The sequence below is a fragment of the Grampus griseus genome (genome assembly GCF_964374135.1).
Source record: "Grampus griseus genome assembly, chromosome: X".
Lineage (NCBI taxonomy): Eukaryota > Metazoa > Chordata > Mammalia > Artiodactyla > Delphinidae > Grampus > Grampus griseus.
Window position 1 is genome coordinate 36,450,922 of NC_138999.1, and position 22,745 is coordinate 36,473,666.

General features: G+C 37.1%; 1 protein-coding gene across 6 annotated transcripts in view; it reads right to left on the reverse strand.

The window, feature by feature from the left end:
* CASK (calcium/calmodulin dependent serine protein kinase) overlaps nucleotides 1-22,745 on the reverse strand; it is a 385,576-nt gene that overhangs the window by 102,122 nt on the left and 260,709 nt on the right. For all 6 annotated transcript variants that reach the window (XM_082681940.1, XM_082681938.1, XM_082681939.1 and 3 more), the window contains 2 exons: nucleotides 13,934-14,017; nucleotides 2,281-2,380 (listed from right to left, as the gene is read on the reverse strand). In XM_082681940.1, the coding sequence (XP_082538066.1) occupies nucleotides 2,281-2,380; nucleotides 13,934-14,017 (184 nt within the window). The remainder of the gene's footprint in view (nucleotides 1-2,280; nucleotides 2,381-13,933; nucleotides 14,018-22,745) is intronic.

The following is a 22,745-nucleotide window of genomic DNA, read 5'->3' on the forward strand; positions in this document are numbered from 1 at the left end:
ACATATGATAATTCCTGATAGCCATGTGAAATTTAGGAAAACATTAAAATTTTCTTCAAAAATTTCCTTTGTCTTTGACATCTGACTATATAAAAATTTCCTCTTCATTTAGGGTAGGTAATCAGACACTTACACTGCATAACAATTTTATCTTTTATTGATAGCAGCTGGACAGTGCCCTCAAAAATATTTTAGAGACATTTAGCACATCGAATGAAGATACAGACTGCTTGCAAGATCGTTAAGCTCCAGAAACTTAAAAAAAAAAAAAGGCATAGGGTGAGACTACAGGAAAGGGAAGCAATATATGCAAAATTGTGAACAACTAATTTGAGGGCTTGCAGGCTACCCACAAGACAGTGTGAGAAATTTCCTTTTTTAAAAAGTAAATACTGTAAAAAAAAAATTAAATACTGTAATCAGAAACTATTTCAACCATATCGTTTAGAGATTGTACTAAAAAAAAACAGAAAAAAATTGGGCAATAAAAATGTATTTAATAGAAAATAAGCATAACTATAGACAATTCCTTTTCCTAAAAGAAAAATCCAGCTCTTCACAGAAAGGAATACTTAAGAGCTCATTAAAGTCTTGCTAAGCAGAGGTAAATATTAAGGGGCAACATTAAAGATTAGGTCTTTGAAGCTGTTGCAAGGCCCATCCTGCTCTCTTCCCATTTCTAAAGATGAAAATGGTATTAGAGATCTTGACCCAAAATCTCTAAATATATTCCAAGTATGTGACTATATCATGTAGCCACAGTACAACATAAAACTGTTACTAGATTCACTCCCCCTAGAAAGGGTTAACTGTAATCTGAGTTTGAGGAAGGAAGAAGGAGGTCTGAGCTAACAACAACAGAAAGCTACAAAATGGACTGGAAGAAAAAAAGACAGATGTGAAACAATAGGGAGTGGTGGGGAATATACCTATAACACAACTATGCCTTGCCTTTCCTGTGGGAAGGACTCTGGATAATTACCAAGTCAGCACAAGAGGAAAAGAGCAAGTCCTCCTCAGAGTCTCTTCTCGAAGATTCCCATTTATGAATGCTTTTGGAAATCACCTTCACTCAAAAGAGGAAGATTCACATCCCAACTGGTAAAGGTCAAAATAAGGAACTATATAGCTGCTGGAATGGGAAATTTGATCCTGTTATTTTGCACAAGGTATAAGCACATACCAATTGGTAAGAAACTCTCTGTGTGTATATGCGTATGTGAGCAGGTATGTGCACATACGTGTATAACAGAGGAAGGAAGAAGCATAAATACTGACAAATTGCTCATGGTTCCAACATGTAAGAAGCTTAGCAGATCCATTCTTCCTATATGGCTACCAGTGAAGGACAAACAACTCATGCTTTAGGAAGGGCCCTGGGCCTTGATTCCAATGCTGATGCACGAATATTGAATGAGCCAGTCCGAGAGTACAAAAATCAAATCACTAGCGCAAAGTCAACCACATGACAAATACCGAGTAATTCTAATGAAAGAAAGAAAAGTTGAGGCCAGAGGACATATGATATAGGAGTTAAGTAAATAAATACACAAATAAAAATTAAAAACTGTAACACATATACATGCATTTACATATACATATAAATGAGTCCTATGTATTTTTAGTAAATAATCCTTGAGAATACCTCACTGGTAAGATGGAAATCTAAGCATTTTATAAAATAATTTTGTGAACATTAGTGGGTTTTTTCAGGAGTATCTATATACATTTCATCAAAATAGGCAATTCTTCTTCTATGCTCCTCTCCCTTGAATGCTTGTGTAGACTTGCTATAGACTTTATAAAAAGAGATGAACCTGTAAATTGTTTCTAGAGATAATTCACAAGACAGCTTTACATTGAAAGATTCAATTAAAAGCAGTGCTGTTCCAAAGTCTGATCTGCTACAGTTGACATGGGGAAATCTTACATCGGAAATTTTTGTTGAGGTAGAAGGTAATCACAAAGATTCAAAAAGACTGACTACAAATGTTGGATTGGATGAAGTACAGTGTTGGGTCTGGAGGGGAGAAAGGGGAAGAAGTATTTCCGAGATTAAAAAAAGTGAAATGTCAGTTTGGAGCAGTAGGGGAAAGCAATTTCGGTATTAAAATGAAAAGGAATCAGACACATGTGGATGGAATTTGGCTGCTGACAAACTTCCTTAGAATCCCATGGAGGATCTGACTAGATTCACAGAAAAAGTTTATTCATAATGGAAGAGAAAGTATGTAGACACTAAATGATTCACGCTGGTGAATGAATGAATGATTCAATTACCTGAGGAGGTAGGGTCTTCGGAGAAGTCTGGCAACTCTTCAGGGGGATCCCCATAGAATGAGTTGAATTTGTGACTTGAAACAGCTGCTAGTACTGCACCCTAAAGCAAAGAGATGAAAAAACATATATATATATTTTAAAATTTTGTTTTTGTTTTTGGCCATGCTGCGTGGCTTGTGGGATCTTAGTTCCCTGACCAGGTATTGAACCCAGGCCCTTGGCAGTGAAAAGTGTGGAGTCCTAACCAATGGACCGCCAGGGAAGTCCTGAAAAATATATATTGATATTATTAAAAGAAATACAATAAACAACAAGGTCCTACTGTATAGCACAGGGAACTATATTCAATATCCTAAGATAAACCATAATGGAAAAGAATATAAAAAAAGAGAATGTATATATGTATAACTGAATCACTTTGCTGTACAGTAGAAATTAACACATTGTAAATCACCTATACTTCAATAAAAAATATTGATAAAAAGAAATACATAAATACAAAAAAGTTAATTACCAAATATTTATTTAAGAATTATTCAGAAGGTCAAATATATAGGAGATGATAGCTAGAAAAGAGGTGGTTTTAAATAATTTTGGATTCCTTTAGATAAATCACACACGCACATACCAGACTAACACTGTTGAGGATTGTAAAAGTATATGAAACCATTTACATCTTGAACTTAAACATATACTAGACAATGAAATATTCTGCAGTCACTATAAAATGATGCTGCAGAAGAGTGTTTACTGAAATGATAAGGTGTTTGTGATGAATTACACAAAAAAAGGTTTTAAAAAATCTGTAGTAGTGTGATCTTATTTTTGAAAAAAAAGTTAATAAAGATATAAAAGACCGAATATATACCAAAATGTTAATAGTATTAATTACCCCTGGGTAGTAGGAATGTGAGTCATTTTTCTTTTTTTAAATCTTTTTTTCCTTTCTTTTTGATATTAATAATGACTATGTGTTACTCTTGTACAGTATTCTCACTCAGGCCACCCAGCAGAATCAACTACATGTTGACTCTTCTAAACTTCATGCATAGCCTCCCTTGATTCCTAGTTGAGAACCACTGTCATATTGAGTCCATGATATCCCTTAAGACTATTGGGTAGAAAAATGTTGGGAATTATTGTTTCAGTAACAATAAGAACAATAAAAGTTATTTTGTATGTGTTGAATCACGTGAGTGTTAGGTGTAGGTCAGAATATCCAGGTGTGTTCCTGGGCTCTGCCACTTTCCATCTGCATGACCTTACTTGATTTAATCATTTAACCTCTTGAGGTTTTCTCATTTGTAAACTGAGGATATTAAAACTGACATAGCTTACCTTACGTGATTGTCAAAAGTCGTAATGTTTATGAAAGTGCTTTGCAAATCATAAAGCATTTTGTAAGTGCAAATTATTCCTAACCCTACTAATATGTAGCTAGAACCTGAGTAGAGCCTTTGCTGCTTTAGGGAGAATTGCTCACTTAGGTAGTCTAAGTATCATATCACCCTAGTAGTCTAAGTGTAAAGCAGCTTAAGTCTAAATTTTAAATATTGAACTCTTGGATTTTTCTGAAAAGAAAGATCAAACTTTTGTGTATATAGGTATTTATTAAATATCATTAATAATCACAATAATAATAAAGTTAATAATTACTAATAATTCTAATAACATTATTAATGGAAACACATTTCTACAAGGTTCATTTTTTGGGGGGGTGGTTATGTTAGGGTTTCTTTCTACAAATATAAACTGAAAAAGAGCAAATATAAACAGAAAGGGAAGAGCAAAAAGTAGAGAAGTGATCTTGATGATACCATTCCAGGCAACTTTTTTAGATTTCCAATAGTCCAGGGTTAATGCATGAGAGGTTCTTACGCAGAATTTTATGGTCAGCTACCATGATGAAAAAAATAGTACTGAATGTTGAGTTCTTCTTTCTGTAGTAGAAGCTTATTTCACTTTACATATTACACATGTTCCCTAAAAGCTGGGTGAAAATGGAATTTTTATAGATCAAAGTACATGTTTCCCATACACTGAAACTAAAATTTTAGAGATGCTTTATTTTTATTTCCAAATGAAGTTCAGCTGAGTTTCTTAATATGTTAGTTTTATGTTTCAAGGCCTGTTCTAGTTACCACTATAGTCAAAGATCTAGAAATACTTATACTGGGAAAGCACTATTTAAAAGAGCCCTGAGAGGTAAATTCTTTTGAAACAATAGTAGCAAGTTCCTAATTTATCTGTCTTATGGTTAGCAGTTTTGTTTATTTAGCTCTCTAAACTCAGTGACTGCATGTGGTTCAAAAATTCAATGCAAAGCTATTATGTAAAACAGCAAAATGGTTCCAGAACAGTTTATGGATTTATAGAATTTTATTGGAGTTGGAGAGTCAACCTTCAAGATGATTCATTCTAGGAGACTCATTTTGCAGATGAAGAAACTGAGGTCTAGAGAGGCTTAGTAACCTATTAAGGTTGCTGCCAACTTAAGAGACAGAATCGAGAGTAGACAGAATGGAGGTCTTCTGACTACTATCCCCAGTTCAAGGGTTTTTACTATACTAGGGGTCAAAAATATTTTCCTGTAAAAGGCCAGACAGTGAATATTTTAGGCTTGCAGGGCATATAGTCTCTGTTGTAACTATTCAACTCCGCCATTTAGCATGAAGGCAGCTATAGACTATATGTACATGAATTTCCATCACTGTATTCCAATAAAACTTTATATATATAAATAGAAATATAGATGTATTAATTTGTGAAATCGTAAAGCTCTTATGTGAGTGCTTGGTCCCCAGATTGTAGTTTGCCAACCCCTCTACTACACTGTTGCTATTGAAGAGCCTGTGGATATAACAACATAAAACCAGATCTTATACAAGTAGTTCTTCAAACTTTCCAGTTTATTAAATCCTTCGTAAAGAAGTTTTCTATCTACTTTAGTTTAGAAGATATACTTCAGTATATCTTACTTATACTTCAGTAAGTTTTGAGAGTAAAACATAACAATTTTGAGTTAAGAAGACCATTCACGGGCTTCCCTGGTGGCACAGTGGTTAAGAATCCGCCTGCCAATGGAGGGGACACAGGTTTGGTCCCCTGGCCTGGAAAGATCCCACTTGCCACGGGGCAGCTAAGCCCGTGCGCCACAACTACTGAGCCTGCACTCTAGAGCCCGTGCTCTGCAACAAGAGAAGCCATGACAATGAGAAGCCTGCGTATCGCAACGAAGAGTAGCCCCTGCTTGCCTCAACTAGAGAAAGCCCATGTGCAGCACCGAAGAACCAACACAGCCAAAGATAAAAACAAACAAATAAATAAATATATTAAAAAAAAAAGACAGTAATTCACAATCTGATTACTAATATTAATGATGCATTTTTTTTTTTTTTTTTTTTTGCGGTACGTGGGCCTCTCACTGTTGCGGCCTCTCCCGTTGCAGAGCACAGGCTCTGGACGCGCAGGCTCACTGGCCATGGCTCACGGGCCCAGCCGCTCCGTGGCATGTGGGATCTTCCCGGACTGGGGCACGAACCCGTGTCCCCTGCATCGGCAGGCGGACTCTCAACCACTGCGCCACCAGGGAAGCCCAATGATACAATTTTCTACTAAGCAAATTAACCTAGAAAGGAGAAGGCAGATTTTAAATTCAAAGAAAAAGCGAACTACAAGTAATTAAGCTCAATCATAATTGTAGCTAATACGTCAAACATCAAAATGGAACACTCCCCACTAGATGATTCTGTGTCTCATTTAAGGAAGTGGAAAACAAACAAAGAAAATGGTCAGCTCAGACTTCTGCTAAGTTAAGCTACTGTTCATGCACTTAGGGAAGCAACAAAGTTATTAAGTAAGGAACAGGAGAGTTGAACACAGATGAATTACTGACTTGAAGACAGAGTCAAAAGCCAATACCCCCTTTCTGGTGCCCCCTAACTGAGCTCAGAAACAAGTACCATGAAATCTGATAGGCCCAAGGGCAGGGAGGTATATTTTTAAAAGTCTAAATACAAAACACACAAGTATGAGATATAGAAAACTGGCTTTGCACCCAAGTGGCAAGGTCACACAATCATTTTGTGATATACTGAGGGGGCAAAACGCATCACAGGGACATACAAATTCAAGTGTGACTTAAGAATTTGAGAGAGGATCATCTTACTAAGATTCAGAACACAACTCAAAACCGTAAAAAGGGTGGAGAATTTGGAGTGGTTGAGGCTGACCAAAAGGCTAGAAAATCATTTCGAGGCAGAAATGTTAAAGGATTTAGGTTGACTACATGTAAGAATTAGGTCCTAGATGATAATGAGGTAAGATCATTAATTAAATCAGAACTTCCCATCTCTCTCCATATAGTCACAACCAAAGTTATCATTCAGTTTAGTCAGCATAGCCTATGTGTATTTGATACTTAAGCATAATCTAAACAAAAGTCGAAAAGCTAGAGTTTCAAAATTAAGTCAGGGCATATGATTAAAGGAGGCTGTGCTATCTTCTCTGAAGAAGATTAAAAATGAGACTTGTTAGTGTAGTAGATATGGCTATATTTCAGAGCAATTGCATGGAACAGATATCTTAGGAATCCTTTTCGGTCTGTGTAAAAGTATTTCGTAAAGATGGTCTTTTAATGTATATAATAACTTTCAAAAGCTACACTGTCTAACTTTGGGAGTAATAAACTCTATATTTCAGAATCAGCAACTAATAGAATTGCTTTATAAAATATAAGGTCAAACTCACGTCAATTATTATTTATGTAACTGTTCATACCAGAATAACCGTTTTCAGGTTTAGAATCAAAGGTGCCTTTTGGATACCAGATTTACTGCTCTGAGGAGCTGGAGCCTGCAACCTCTCTGCTAATTTACTGTTCTCTCCTGTAATTAGAGGACTCTGCGTAAGTGCTGGTTTTCATTAGGGCACAAAGGTCCTCGATAAATCTTTAAGGTAGCTCTTGATGAATTGATAGAAGGGGGAAGACTGACAAAAGGCAGCTAATTAAAGCTTCCTGGTTGACCTCTCAAAAGGTGCTGCTTAGGTGTAGCCTCACTCTTGCAGATAGCAGTGCCGTACAACAGAACTTTCCGTGATGACAGCAATGTTCTATACCTGTACTGCCCAATACTGTAGCCACCGGCCACATGTGGTACTGAGCACTTGAAATGTGGCTAGTGCAACCGAGAAATCAAATTTAAAATTTTATTTAATATTAATTAAAATTAAAAATTAAGTAGCCACATATGCCTACTGGCTATTGTATTGGATAGAGTACTGGAAAATGGAATTCCTAAACAAATTTTTTCTAGTTCTACAAACTGTAGGAACCCAAGAGACCGACTGGTAAGTCAGAGAAGTAATGCAGGCTATATTTTTGCAATTTGCAAAATCAATAAAGGAAAATTATAGAAGTTATCAGAAATCTCCCTCACTTTCTGTATATACAAGGAATAAATAGTTTTATCCTCTAAATCGAATTACACAGATTCAACTCACCCTTTCCTGAAGTGATTGCAATAAACTTACCCAAATACAGAATATTGCTTCTATTTGTACAGAATATCTTTGACATACTTCACTATAGGGAAATTTGCTTTCTAATTCATGAAGCAAAGGGAATGATTTCTAGAACAGATTTCCTGCTGAGCCTCTTCCCTAGATAGACAAGCTCAGACACCCACAGCCCCTTTCCACACCTCGCCCCCTTGCACAGTAACTCCTTCATATAAATGGCACCCAGAGTTAGAGTACAGGTATGCCTCCTTAAGAGACACATACCCACAGAGCACAGATTTTCCAGACAGTCTGGATCACACAGTCTGTCCCATGCATCCTAATATTCAGTCTGAGAAAATACAATCCTCATATCTAGTCCTGTACTCAGGACTACGTAGTTTATATAAGAAGTATTATTTCTAGAGGATGTAAACAAACTGAAGTATTAAAATTCTAGAGCTCGGTATGAAATAAAAGGAGGGGAAAAATTCAACATATGAAATATCTGATAACCAAAATGGTGAAAAGAAATTTTCCATCATCATTCACACGTGTAAAATAAAATAATGAAAGAAAGAAAGGAAAATAAAAAGAAATGTGTGATAATTCAAATCACATGTAGGGTTCTATAAACTTTTAAAACCTACAGTTCGAAAGATAGTCTGAAAAATGATGTCAATGCTTTATACTTGTCCAAATAATTTTCTCATTAGGGATTTGTTGTGTCCTGTAGCTTGCTGAATAGGTTAAATGCCAAAATGAATGCATGAATATGGAAAGGAACAATTTCTGATTGCTGAGTACTGACAGTATTATAACCAATAATGAGTAACAGTCTTGAAATTTCAGTAGAGTAAAATGAATAATGTTTTATGTTCTGGCATAAAATAGTTTCACAAAACTTTCAGAATGAGAAAAAGGTTCAACTGCAAAAATAATAAGCTCACTACCAAAAATACATTAAAATTTATAAACAGGTATAAGCCTTTTGGAAGGTAAGTTACTCATAGAGATCAAAAATCTTAAATACATGTATACACTCTGATGCCAACAATTCCAGTAGCAAAGAACTTACCCTAAGGATACAATCAGAGGTGTACAAAGATTAGTGAAAATAGAGTCAATGCAATAGTATTTATGGTTGTGGAAAACTGGAAGCAATGTCCAAGTCCAACAGCTGGTTAATTAAATTATGATATGTACATTATGATGGAATTTTGTAGACCAATTACAAGTTTGTCCTTTAGAGTAATGACTCTCAATAAGGTAAACTTATCAGAATCACCCATGGGGCTTTTTCAATAAACGCATGCCCCTCCAACCTCCTGCATGCCTGGGGCTGAGGCGGGGAGGGATGGGTAGTGTCCTGGCTGAGCTGACTGGTGTGGTGAGCTACTGTTACTATGGGAATGTGTTATGCCCTTCAAGTGTGCCAAAGTGAAAGCCAGTATTTAAGAAGACTCTTTTGTCATATGGTATATTAAAAAAGTAGGTTATGTGGAATTCGCATAACATAAAACTAACCTTTTTTTTTGTTTTTTTTTTTGTTTTGCGGTACACGGGCCTCTCACTGCTGCGGCCTCTCCCGTTGTGGAGTACAGGCTCCGGACGCGCAGGCCCAGCGGCCATGGCTCATGGGCCCAGCCGCTGCGCGGCACGTGGGATCTTCCCGGACCGGGGCACGAACCCGCGTCCCCTGCATCGGCAGGAGGACTCTCAACCACTGCACCACCAGGGAAGCCCAAAACTAACCATTTTAAAGTGTACAATTCAGTGCTAATTAGTACATTCACAATGTTATGCGGCCACCACTTCTGTCTAGATCCAAAACATCCTCATCACAACCCAAAAAGTCCCTATACCCATTAAGCAGTCACTACCCAGTGCCTGGCAATCACCAGTTTGCTTTATGTCTCTATGGACTTACACACATAAATACCTATTCGAGATATCGCAAATAAATGGAACCATCCAATATGTGGCCGTTTATGTCTTTTACTGCATGTCAATATCCAATTGTCCCAGCACCATTTGTTGAAAACACTATTCCTTCCCCATAGAATTGCTTTGGCGTTTTGGTTGAAAATCAACTGACCATAAATATAAGAGTTTATTCCTGAACTCTTGATTCTCTTCACCAATCTACACGTCTAACCCTATACCATACCAGTACCACAGATACTATAGCTTTATAGTAAGTGTTGGAAAATATAAGTCCTCCAACTTTGTTCTTTTTCAACAGATTGTTTTGACTATTCTTGGTTCTCTGCATTTCCATGTAAATTTAGGATCAGTTTGTCAATTTCTGCTAAAACTTTGATAGGGATTGTGTTCAACCTACAGACCAATTTGGGAAGAATTGCCATCTTAACAATATTGAGTCTTCCAATCCACGAATATTAAATCTCTCTCCATTTATTTAGATCTTCTTTAATTTCTCTCAGCAATATTAGTTTACAAGTCTTAAAATTCTTTTGTTAAATTTATTCTTAAGTGTTTCATTCTTTTTGATGCTATTGTGAATGGAACTGTTTAATTTCATTTTAAGATTGTTCATTGCTCATATATAGAAATACAACTCAATTTTATATACTGATCTTGTATCTTGCAACCTTGCTGAACTTATTATTTCTAATAGATATTTGCAGATTCCTAAGGATTTTCTATATACAAGATCATGTCATCTGTAAACAAAGACAACTTTACTTTCTTTCCAATCTGGATGCCTTTTTAAAATTTTTTTTGGCCTGACTACTAGAGCCTCAGAATCTGTATTTTTAATAAGTTCCCAGGTGATGCTGATGGTCTGGGGATCACACTTGAGAGCCACTGCTCTAAAGAATGTATATCACAGGATGGATATGACACTAGAGGAAAGATACTAGAGTCACTAGAAGGGGAGTGACTATTACAATATATCACAGGTATAAGATCCTTTCTTTCTCGATACTGTGAAGGAAAATGATGATCAAAATGGTCAGAAAAGTCTAAGCATCATTACTTTGGAAGAAACACATAAATAGAGATTATTCAGTGACATTTTTGGTGTTCTGTAATTTTTTGAAAGTCTTTAAAAATCTCAAAAATGTAAATGATGTTACTGGGGAAAAGCTAAAATGGTATGGAGCGTACATTTAGGAATTACAGTTGTTAATAAATAGAGACCAAATTAAAGGTATTAAATATTAAAATAACAATAAAACAATAACAATAAAATGTTAATAGAAAATAATATCTATGGAGCACGTATGACTGCTAGGTACTATTCTAACTGCTATATTAATTCATTAAATCCTTACAACCCTATGACTTAGCTATTATTATTATCCCCATTTTATAGACAAGGAAATTGAGGCACACAAAATTTAAATAACTCATTCAAGGTTACACAGCCAGAGTCAGAATTCATCTAAGGCGATGTAGCTCTAGAGGTCATTCTTTCCCATAACACTATACTCATTCACTTTCTTCTTGCCACTGACAATAAAAATTTCCTACCTCTGACTTAGTAATAAAATCAATTTTCTACTGCTCTGTGTGAACTTCAAAGGGAATCATAATAATTAGGGTGTTTCCCACCATTTGATGGAATTAAAAACAGTGTCTAGGTAGAAGGATGGGTACCTAGCTGTTCATCTGTGAAAATAAATTGTGTGGTGGGCTCTGAAAGTCAGGGAAGTTGCAATCTCTGTTCTAGAAGCTCACAGAAATGGCAGAATGAGAATTAGTTTCTTGAGGAGAGTAGGTATAACAAGCTTTAACCAGGGTGGCTGAATACACAAAGGAATACAGCCTTACCAGAAGCTGAAAAAAAACAATGATGACCCTGCTGATGCTCCTAATTCTAGGTTGTTTGGCGGGTCTTAAATTTTAAAGAGGCTTGCAAAGGGATGTGGTAAATTCACATGACCCCTCTCTGCTGTGACAGCTTGCTCCTGTCCGAATGAATCTTAGTCACCACTTTGGCTATTTTAGGCCCAAGTCTGATTCAGTGGCTCTGGGAGAAATACAGCATGTGTTTCTTGTGAGGGGGCAAGCCTGAGCCCTAGAGTAAATGGCTTTTATTTGGGCAATGAAGGGTTCAATCCCAGACAGGGTCATGTCACACTGGCCAAAGCAACAATAGAGTTAAAAAGACTTTAGGGAAGAATTGAGAAAGAAGTATAATTAATAGCTTCTTTGGGAAAGAAATTAACTTCAAAAACGGCTAACCATTCACTTTGGATAAGATTTTTTTTTCTTTTGTAGGCCATACTGGTTCAGGTGTATAGCAAAGCAAAAAACCAAAAGTCTTGGGAAACTTCTTTGGGCACCTTCTCAATAATGGCATGTCATTAATAATTATCGTTTTGCCGAGGATTTTTAAATAGAGAAGAGCCAGTTTGTACCTCTGACTGCAAAAACAACTAGGAAAAAGGCTTAACTGGGAATAATCATCACCAACAGTGACATGTTAGAATTTCCCTTACTCTACAGTTGCACTCTCCAATAGAACTTTTTGCAATGATGGAAATGTCCTATATCTGCTCTGTCCAATATGGCAGCCACTAGCCACATATGGTTGCTGAACACTTGGAATGTGCTAATGTGACTGAGGAACTGACCTTTTTAAAAATAATTAATTAATTAATTAATTAATTAATTTTGGCTATGTTGGGTCTTTGTTGCTGTGTGTGGGCTTTCTCCAGTTGCGGTGAGCAGGGGCTACTCTTCGTTGCGGTGCACAGGCTTCTGCTTGCGGTGGCTTCTCGTTGTGGAGCATGGGCTCTAGGCACGTGGGCTTCAGTAGTTGTGGCATGCAGGCTAAGCAGTTGTGGCTTGCAGGCTAAGCAGTTGTGGCTTGCAGGCTCAGAAGCTGTGGCTCGTGGGCTCAGCAGTTGTGGCTCGTGGGCCCTAGAGCGCAGGTTCAGTAGTTGTGGTGCCACAGGCTTAGCTGCTCTGTAGCATGTGGGATCTTCCCGGACCAGGGCTCAAACCCGTGTCCCCTGTGTTGGCAGGCAGATTCTCAACCACTGCACCACCAGGGAAGTCCCGGAACTGACCTTTTAATTTTAGTTAATTTAGATTTAAAACGCTGCATGTGGCTAGTGGCTAATATGTTGGCCAGTTCAGCTCCATATGATAATACTGTAGCCTACATAGTTTCCTGAAAATTCATATAAATGTTCTTATAAATCTAGAGTTGAATACAATCATTCACATATTTCAGAAGTCAAATAACAATGAATTAATAATATTATTGCAACTTATGACATATCTGAAAATACTTATGAAGAGAAGTTTTATAGTTGGCAGGAGTCACATGGCTAAGGAGGATTCATCTAATCAACCACTTAGAGGACAGAGCTAAGTTTTTTAATAGTAATTAAAGTAAGTCAAATATAAGTTAATTTTAAGACCATAATATAATAGTTTCCTCTGTTGGGGGGAGGAGGGAAATGCTGTCCCATAAGATTTTTGCCCAGTGCTGAAAGATTCCATTATTTTATTCTGGGTCTTTTTCAAAAACCTCAAAAACCTTTTAAAGTCAAATGGGCCCTCCATATGAAGTAAATACTGTGTTTTGTTTGTTTGCTTGTTTGTTTTTGGTGGGGTGGAGGATAGGGAGCATGGTAAACGGGAGAAAGGTACTCTAGGAAGAATAAAGAAAAAGTGAGAAAAGTGATTTGAAAATATTTTCTGGTAGACCACGGTAGTGGGGATTTTGACTGCTTTGTGATGGCTGTTCAACCCTAGTTCCAATTCTAATTTGGTATTATTCCCATTGAACTAAACTCACATTTTCTGACAAAATATTTAAGTTTGAGAAAGCATGGCCTAGATTAAAATTCAACAATAATGGATAATAATAGCAAATTACTATTTTTAAAGTAATTATATCTCTGCTATGAATTTTAGACATAACATAAATCTAAAATGTGATTAATCTTCCATTTATTATAACTTATTGTTTGGATTTGTACTTAGATATTACCTTAAATGACTTAAAAAACCAAAATCTTATTGAAATAATGGTAACTTTTGGAAGTAAGAATTTAGCTGTAAGAAAGCAACAGCCAATACCAGGATAATATTTATGGGCACTGAAACAGAATAAAAACATTATCATCAACTGCCTCTATCTGGCTTTTTGATGATTTCTTTAATTTACCTTTAGTTTCCTCCTTGCATTAAATTTCCTCAGTTGTTCTACTGTTTCTGGAAGATGAATCTTGTAGGCATAACGATCCCGCTCCTATAAAAGATGAAAGATAATGAACACACATAACTGTTTAAAAGAGTGAAGGAGCTTAATCTAAATAAACAGTAAGCCCAAACTGGATATGAAGGTCAAAACTGATAGTAAAATATTATTTCATTTTCAGCAATAACAAAGGGCTAAAATAATGGTCCATGTAATTTTCAGATATATGGCTATGTGGCTAAAACAATCATAATTACTAGGAAGGTATGAAGTTACCTTTGATACAATCTTGTCAGGTAAAATGAGCCTTTAAAAAATTAACTCCACAACTAACTCAGCATTCTGAGTTGTCAGGAATAACTGGATTTAAAAAAAAGTCACAGTGGGCTTCCCTGGTGGTGCAGTGGTTGAGAGTCCGCCTGCCGATGTAGGGGACACGGGTTCGTGCCCCGGGTCCGGGAAGATCCCACATGCCGCAAAGTCACAGTATCTTCAAACTAGGACAAACTTTTCAAGGCCATCTAATTCAACCGCTTCCCAATGTGGGATCCCCTGCAATCCCTGATGGATGATCATTCTGTTTGACCTCATACAACAGATTACTTTATGGCAGCCCACTACAATTTTAAGAAAGTGAAAAAATTCTTACTCAGCCTAGTCCCACATCTGGCTTGTATGGACTAGCTCTTCTCCTTGGGGATCATAGAGCAAACATACTACCTCTTCCATATAACACCCCTTTAGTAGTTAAGAGGGGGATCATGCTTCCACTAAATCTATTCCTCTCTGTGATAACATCTCCAGTTGCCCCAACTTCTCGTGTATATTTCAATCTGCATTTCATTCTCCTTGTCTCCCTCTTTGATTCTAGTCTAATTTGTCAGTGTATCTGGAAGATTTTATGCTACAAGTATTTATTTTAGAAATATTTCTTGAGTGCCTACTATATGCCAGGCATTGTTCTATAATCTTGGGATTAACAAGTAAACAAACCCAGCAAAGATTCTGGCCCTCATGTAGCTCATATTTCAGTGGGAGAAGATAAGAAAATACAAAAAAAAGGTAAATTATAGAGTATGTTAAGAGTGCTATGGAATAAAGCAAAAAGTAAGGCAGGATAAAGGTACATTGCAATTTAAAATAGGATGGTCAAAGTAGGCTCAACTGAGAAAGTGATATCCAAAAGAGGTGAGAGAGTGGGTCTAGGCAGATAGAACAACTAATGCAAAGGCCTTTCAAAGGAGAGAGGTATCCGAAATTTTCAATAAATAGCAAGGAGACCCGTGTGTGGAGTAAATAGTAGGTCAGATTAGAGAAGTGGCAAGGCTGGTGGAGGGCATAAAGGGCCTTTGGCTTTTATTCTGAGTGGGAGATGGAGCAACTGGGGGGTTTTTGAGCTGGAGTGACGTGATCTGACAAGTTTAGAGGAACACTCTGGTTGTTGTGTTGAGAATAGATTGGAAGGGGGCGAGGGTTTAAAAAAAAAGGCAGGGAGACCAGTTAGGAGGTTATTGTAGTAATCCAGGGGAGAGATGATGGTAGATGAAACCAGATGGAAACAATAAAAAGGGTGAAAGGGAGATAGACTCTGAATGTAATTTGTTTTGTTTTCCCGAAAAAGTTTTACTGAGGTATAATTAGCATACAATTAACTGCACATGTACGATGGGATAAGTTTTGACATATGTATATAAACATAAAACCATCACCACAATCATAATGAACATATCCATCACTCTCAAAAGCTTCCTTGTGTCTCTGTCATCCCCTTCCCCATCCCCAGGCAATCACTGATCTACTCTCCCGTTACCTGAGATTAGTTTGCATTTTCTATAATTTTATATAGATGGAATAATACAGTACATGTTAATTATTGTCCAACTTCATTCACTCAGCCTAAATATTTTAACTTCACCCATGTTGTTGCATGTACCAATAGTTCATTCCTTTTTATTGCTGAGGGGTATTCCATTGTATAGATGTACCATAAACTTGTTTATTCAGTCACCTGTTGATGGACCCTGGGTTGTTTCCAATTTTTGCCTATTATGTATAAGGATGCTGTGGACATTAATGTACAAGTCTCTGTATGGATATATGTTTCATTTCTCTTAGGTAAATACTTAGGAGTAGAATGGCTGGGTCATTTTATAAGAGTATGTTTAACTTTTTAAGAAACTGCCAATAGTTTCCCAAAGTGGTTGTACCATTTTACATTCCCATAGGATTGTATAAGTTCCAGTTGTTCAACATCTGCACCTACACTTGGTGTGTTTAGTCTTTTTGATTTTAGCCATTCTGATATATGTGTGTATAGGTATTTCGTTGTGGTGTTAATTTGTATTTCTCTAATGACTAATGATGTTGACCATCTTTGCATGTGTTTATTTGCCACCTGGATACCATATAATATTTTCAAATTAAGTCCAAGATCACATTATTATTATTTTGTAACTAAAAGTTCTCTTTGTATGTGAACTACTTCTAAAATCAAATGTTTTGGTATCATGTACTTACAAATTTACTTTTGAATTTAAGTAGGATTTTACAGTCAGTCCTGTCAACGCTTCACCTCATTACCAGTGAAAATTCCTAAGGAATGAATACAAACACTTGAAAATTTATTTTCTGTATTAATGACTAAGAGTAACAAGAGTTCCCTGGAGAGCAAAATGATAATTTTGAGTACACATACAACACTCAAATGTCAAAATGACTCCAAGTTTTATTTCTGCTAGTTTCCATGTGCTAAACATCTTAGAAATAATTTCATTATCTTTAGGGGCTTAACATCCTTTTCCTGCACTGAGCCAAAATAGGTTCACCAATACAGAAGACATAAGAATTTATCAAATAATTAACTAGCAGAGAGAAGGATAAAATTACTATTTTAGAACAAGCAATGGAATCTTTTCATGGATTTGTTATTGCTTGTAGATTACAAATTTTACTTGTGTTAGGTCTGGTGATATTTAATTAACGTACACTGAAGAACAAACATCAAAATGGGTTTTACATTATTTTTTGAATCAAAATTATTTTGTATTGTGATAGAATACAGGGGAAAAAAAACCCCAGGGAAGGTTTTATAAACAACAAGAAGAAAACAAACAAACAAAAAGGTACCGCATGGTATAGTAGGAAGACAACGGTCCTGGAGTTGAAAGACTTTTGTTCAAATTCTGGGTCATTTAGGTCTAGCTGTATGACCTTACATTCTCTCAGTATCAGTTGTGCCTTTTTGCAAACTAATCTTATAGGATTGTTATGAAGATTAAATGAGATGCTGTATAGGTACATGTTTGGTTTCCCTGAGTTTTAATAATCACTTTTATTAGTCAAGACATGGAAATCTCCGACATAAAAAAGTTTAGGAGCTTTTAAAAGTGTGTGTGTGAGAACAAATAGTTTACTAAATAATCTTGGCTATTTTCTAACTGAAAACATGTTCCTATTACATAAGAAAAAAGGTAAAAATAGAACAGTGAGAATTACAGAGGAACAAATCTGTAACACATTTTTAATTTTTAAAACTTACTCACTTTATTCATTTCCAAAAAAGGTGAACCTAGTTACAGTATGTTTTTGAATAGAGTCTAAGGCTGCTATGTCCAGTATAGTAGCCACTAGGTAAGATATATTTACATATTTTAGATATAATAATATGATAAATATTTAAATATAATTAAATATTCAGTTGTACTAGCCACATTTCAAGCACTAAACAGCCAACATGTGGCTAGTGTCTATCACATTGGACAGTGCAGATATAAACACTGCCCTCACGGCAGAAAATTCTTATTGGACAGAGCTAGTAGGGGGTCTTTCCTTATTACTACTACTGAACTGAGGCTAAAATCTAACTAAATTTCACTTAAAATGAAATTGTTCAACATTTTAGGCATATGTAACAGCAAAAATTTCCACTGCTTTTTAAGAAAAAGGGGGGTTTCATTCCCTTTCTCAAGCCCTTTGTAGTCTTTGCAGATAGTACAACTGTGATCAAGTCTCTGGCTGACGCCTAGTGTGTGTGTGTGAGTGAGAGAGAGAGAGAGAGAGAGAGAAAGAGAAGAGAGAGACAGAGAGAGAGAGACAGAGAGAGAGAGAGAGGGCCTGGGGAAAGCGGCTTGAAAGATACATGTCATGTCTGGATTCTAGAGCCAGAAACAGGCATTGGAGCTGATTTTTAAAGCACTCCCCAATCCACAGAATAAACTCTTCTTTTTCCAAAGTCTACTTTTTTTAGTTAAGAGTTCTTGATAACAAGGAAATTAATGACTCAAAAGTGAAAGCAGCTAACAGAAGATTGAAAGCTAGAGAAAAGAAGTCCGACAGCGGAGGGACCCTAGGACTCAGAGGTGTGATCCTGTGGTGATATATCTGGGTGTTTTTTTGGCCTCCTAACATATCCTCACCTGGGTGTGAGAGCAGCCCACAACCTGGAAACTCCCAGGGGAGCGCAGACAAAATGACCCCCAAGAAAAGCCTCCTCTCTTTAGCCAAAGGACTGAGAAGAGGTTGGCTCTGCAGGACAGAAGCCTTTTGACTTCACCCACTCCATTCCAGGGGATCACCATGAAAGAAGCCAAGTTCCTCCCCCTCAGAACACTTTCTACCAAACCAGCCCTGCCTGAAGCAAAGAAGAGCAAAGAGGTGGCACCCCACCCCTAGAGAACAGGGGCAGGATTACAAAGAAGAGGCAGCTGGGGAAGGAGGGGCTTTGGCACATCCCTAGTATACCCATGTGTAAAACCAATGACAACCAACAGAGCAAGAACTTTGAGACTAAACTATGGTTTATGAAGTACCTCCCAGGTTCCAAATGAGCCTCTGGGTAGCATACAAGTGGGACAGACTAGATGAGTATTGCAAAGGCATTGAAAATGAAATTGGCATTTGAATCACAGCCCATAGAAGTGGACTAGGACATGTATTCTGAACCTAATTGGGTTAACTGCCTACCAAAATAGAAGATTTAAATAAGAATCATAGTCTCATAACATAATAATACTAAAAATGTGCAGCAGAGTATCCAGAAGTACTCTTCATACTAAGAACCAAGAAAATCTCAACTAAATTAAATTTAAATTTTGAAAGTTTAAAATACATCACTTCCACTCTACATGTTTAACCCTTCTACAGGCTTCCTAATTCTGAATATCTTGAATCACTCAACTGAGCTTCATCAATTTTCCTTCCTTAATCGCTCTTGGTCTGGGTATTTCTTTCCCACTCCCACTTTTACTCCCTGCTCCAGGCCCCTGTCGCTTCGTAACTGGACAGCCCAGCTTCTATAGGATCTCTTTGCTTCTACTGCTTGCATCCCGACAGGCAACCCACCTGTGCACAGTGTCCACAGGAATTATATGAGCATACTGCTTGCCCTGTATCATTGCTCAAAAGCTTGCAGTAGCTTTTAACTCTCTATACCCTAATATCTAAAGTACCTAGTTTGGCATTCTAGATATATTCTTCCCTCAAACCAAATTTTCAGGCTACTACTACTGCAACCCTTCAAATAGCTGACTTTTGTATTATGCCAGTGTACCCTGACCCCATCCCTGAATGCCCTGAACACTTATAATGTTTTGCCTGTGCTCCTCTGTACCTCCCACATGGGCCCCCTTCAGTCCTACTAACATGTTACGTGCAGCCCTCTCTGGAGCGCTGGCCTACAGTGACCTCTCATGCCCCGCATTAGTCTTCCTGGGCTCATACTTCTGTATTCTTGTGAGGTGCTTCTCACGTGTGACTTCTTTGAAGTTATCCTTCTGTTTCTTTATGTTATATTAACAGCATTTGAAAATTCATTTAACGGGCTGACTATGCCTTTCTCTCTAATAGGTTGGGAAGTTTAATGCATAGCAGACTGTGAACTCTATTTCTAGTGAACACCTCTTCTGCTCACCATTCACTAAGGTGAAGTGGAGAGAGAGATACGGACATAGCCAAAAAATTTTTTTTAATAAAATTCTGCTTAAATTATGATTCCTGATATTTTCTAAGCAGATGAAATCACAAGATTGAAAAAAAAAGTCTGTTAAGGTACCTCATACCAGAAAACAAGTAAATAATAACAACCTCAAAGCATTATAAAAATGAGACAAAAGAAAAAAAATAATATTTTTCTGTATTAAACAGTCCTACCTGAAACTAAAAGTAATGTAATATGAATTCAGAAAAATGTCTATAGCAACGTGTCTTACACTTTAATGAAGTACTTGATTCACCGTCCCTTGTGCACACTAGATGCTGAATATACATTTAATTGGTGTGTTGATTGATTTTTCCAAAATTCAAATTGATTAGCCTAATATAAATACCCTTTTTGTCTTTATTATAGTCAATATACTTGGAGTCTATATATATTAAGGCTACAAAGGGTGTGAAAAGAGCTCAGTCGTTTATAAGAAAATTACAATCTTATTTGGCCTTACTTTTGTTGGAATGAATATTTACAGCAAACAGCACTAATTTAGATAAAAGTGTTAAATACATATAATTTAACAACCACAAGACACTCACATATTAATTGGTCTATTTACTCAAATTCCCTTTTGAGATGGTATGATTGAACAGGACTTTTTTTTGTGGTTTGCCAAAGAAATAATAATTGTTTTGGACATAAAACAACGGTATCATGACTTTGGGTACTCTTCATTACAAGGATTTTCATCATTTTATTTCTCTACATTGCAGTTATTCAGGAGTTTTTCATATTTAAACCATAGCTTAATTTTTTTTTTTTTTTTTTTGCGCTACGCGGGCCTCTCACTGTTGTGGCCTCTCCTGTTGCGGAGCACAGGCTCCGGACGCGCAGGCTCAGCGGCCATGGCTCACGGGTCCAGCCGCTCCGCGGCATGTGGGATCCTCCCAGACCGGGGCACGAACCCGTGTCCCCTGCATCGGCAGGTGGACTCTCAACCACTGCGCCACCACGGAAGCCCCATAGCTTAAATTTTAGCCATTGCAAAATTACCACCACTTATATGCACAGAAATGATTTAAAAGTATACATGGAAAAGTACTGAAATATAAGCCTGTTCTCATCAGCTAGATAATATTCTCATTGAATTCTTCCATCTTCAGATTACACACTGCAGCGAAGGTAAACTGTAGTTCAGACATGGCACGTGACACTAAGCTCAAACAGCCTCCTGGAATTTTTTCATTTAAGTTACGGACACTTTTTGTCTTTTGTGTTTCTGGTGCCAGAAATCTATTGTGTATTAAGCTCAGATTATTTGGAAAAAGAACTATAATCATTGCAGGGATAAGGGTTTCCAAAAATAAATGTTATTAGTCAAGATATGCAAGATAATGAAAGCCAAATTTTCCAAAGGATCTTAAAAATGACTAATATGGCTGCCATTTTCACTGTTATTTGGCATTTAAACTAGCTTCAAACAAACAAAAGATCCCCATTATGAGAAACTGAGGCAAAGGAAAAATAGGAGTCCCCCCAAATGGTTTATTTCTGGGAGAAAATAAGTACAAGAAAGTATCTCAGAACTGTTTACTCTTTTCAGGAATAGCTACAACTGGGGAAATTCAAGTCAAGAATAACTAGAACCAAGTATCAGAGGGTTGAATGCAGATGTGAGAAGTAATATTCTTAAGGAGAATCAAGATCCACTGGAATCTCAACATTGTTTGATAATATTATTATTCCTTGTCATCACTGTTAAGATACATTATTAATCTATGTTTAAATATACATTATTATTTTGCATAATTTCTGGGGAGGTAGCATGGTATAGTAGTATGAACATTTATTCATTCACTCATTAAATCATTAACTAATATTTATGAGCACCTACTACATGTCAGACACTTTCAAAGGTTCTATACAGAAGTGAACCAACTGCGAAAAATTCCCACTCTTATGCAGCTTATATTTTATGGGAGTAGACAGATAAACAAATAAGTAAAATATAAGTATGTCTCATGGTGACCAACACTATGGAAAAAACTAAGGCAGGGAAGGGGGATAGGGAATACTGGTGGCAGGGAACATTCCTTCTCTCAAATTTTAAATTGGGTGGTCAGGGAAGATCTTACTAAGAAGCTGATGTATAAGCAAAGACCTGAAGATGGTGAGGGAATAAGTCATGAGGATACCTTGGGGAAGAGTATTCTAGGGAAAGGGCACGACTAACACAGAGGCAATGAGGCAAGTATGGGCCTGCTGAGGAACAGCAAGGAGGCCAACGTGAGGGAACAAAGTGAGAAGAGGAGAGTAGTAAGGGGTGAAATGAGACAGGTATTGGGGAGCAAAACTGTAAACTAAATTAAGAATACCTCAGGGGACAGGGCCTAGCCTAAAGGTATAAATTCAGGGTGTACAGATAGCATTTAAAGCCATTAAAACTAGATGAGGTTTCCAAGGGTCTGAGTGTAGACAGAAGGAGGAGGGGCTGTGGCACCCCACTGTGAAGACCTGGCTGGGGGAGATGAGAAAGAATCAGCACCATCTGAAAAGGAGCAGCCAGAGAGGTAGAAGGGAAACCAGGAGAGCAAGGTGTCCTGAAGCCAAGGGAGGACAGTGTTTTGGAAGGATGGATGTCAAATGTTGCTGATATGCCAAGAGGGAGAAACCTGATATTTCGCCACTAGACTCAGCAATGTGAAGGTCAGCAGTGACTTGACAAGAGCTATTTTAGTGGAGTTGGTAGGATTGCAAACCTGGCTAGGGTGGGTTCAAGACAAAGAGATGGGAGAAACTGGAGAAAGTGAGTAGAGATAAATCTTTCTAGGAGTTTTGCTGTCAAGGAGAGCA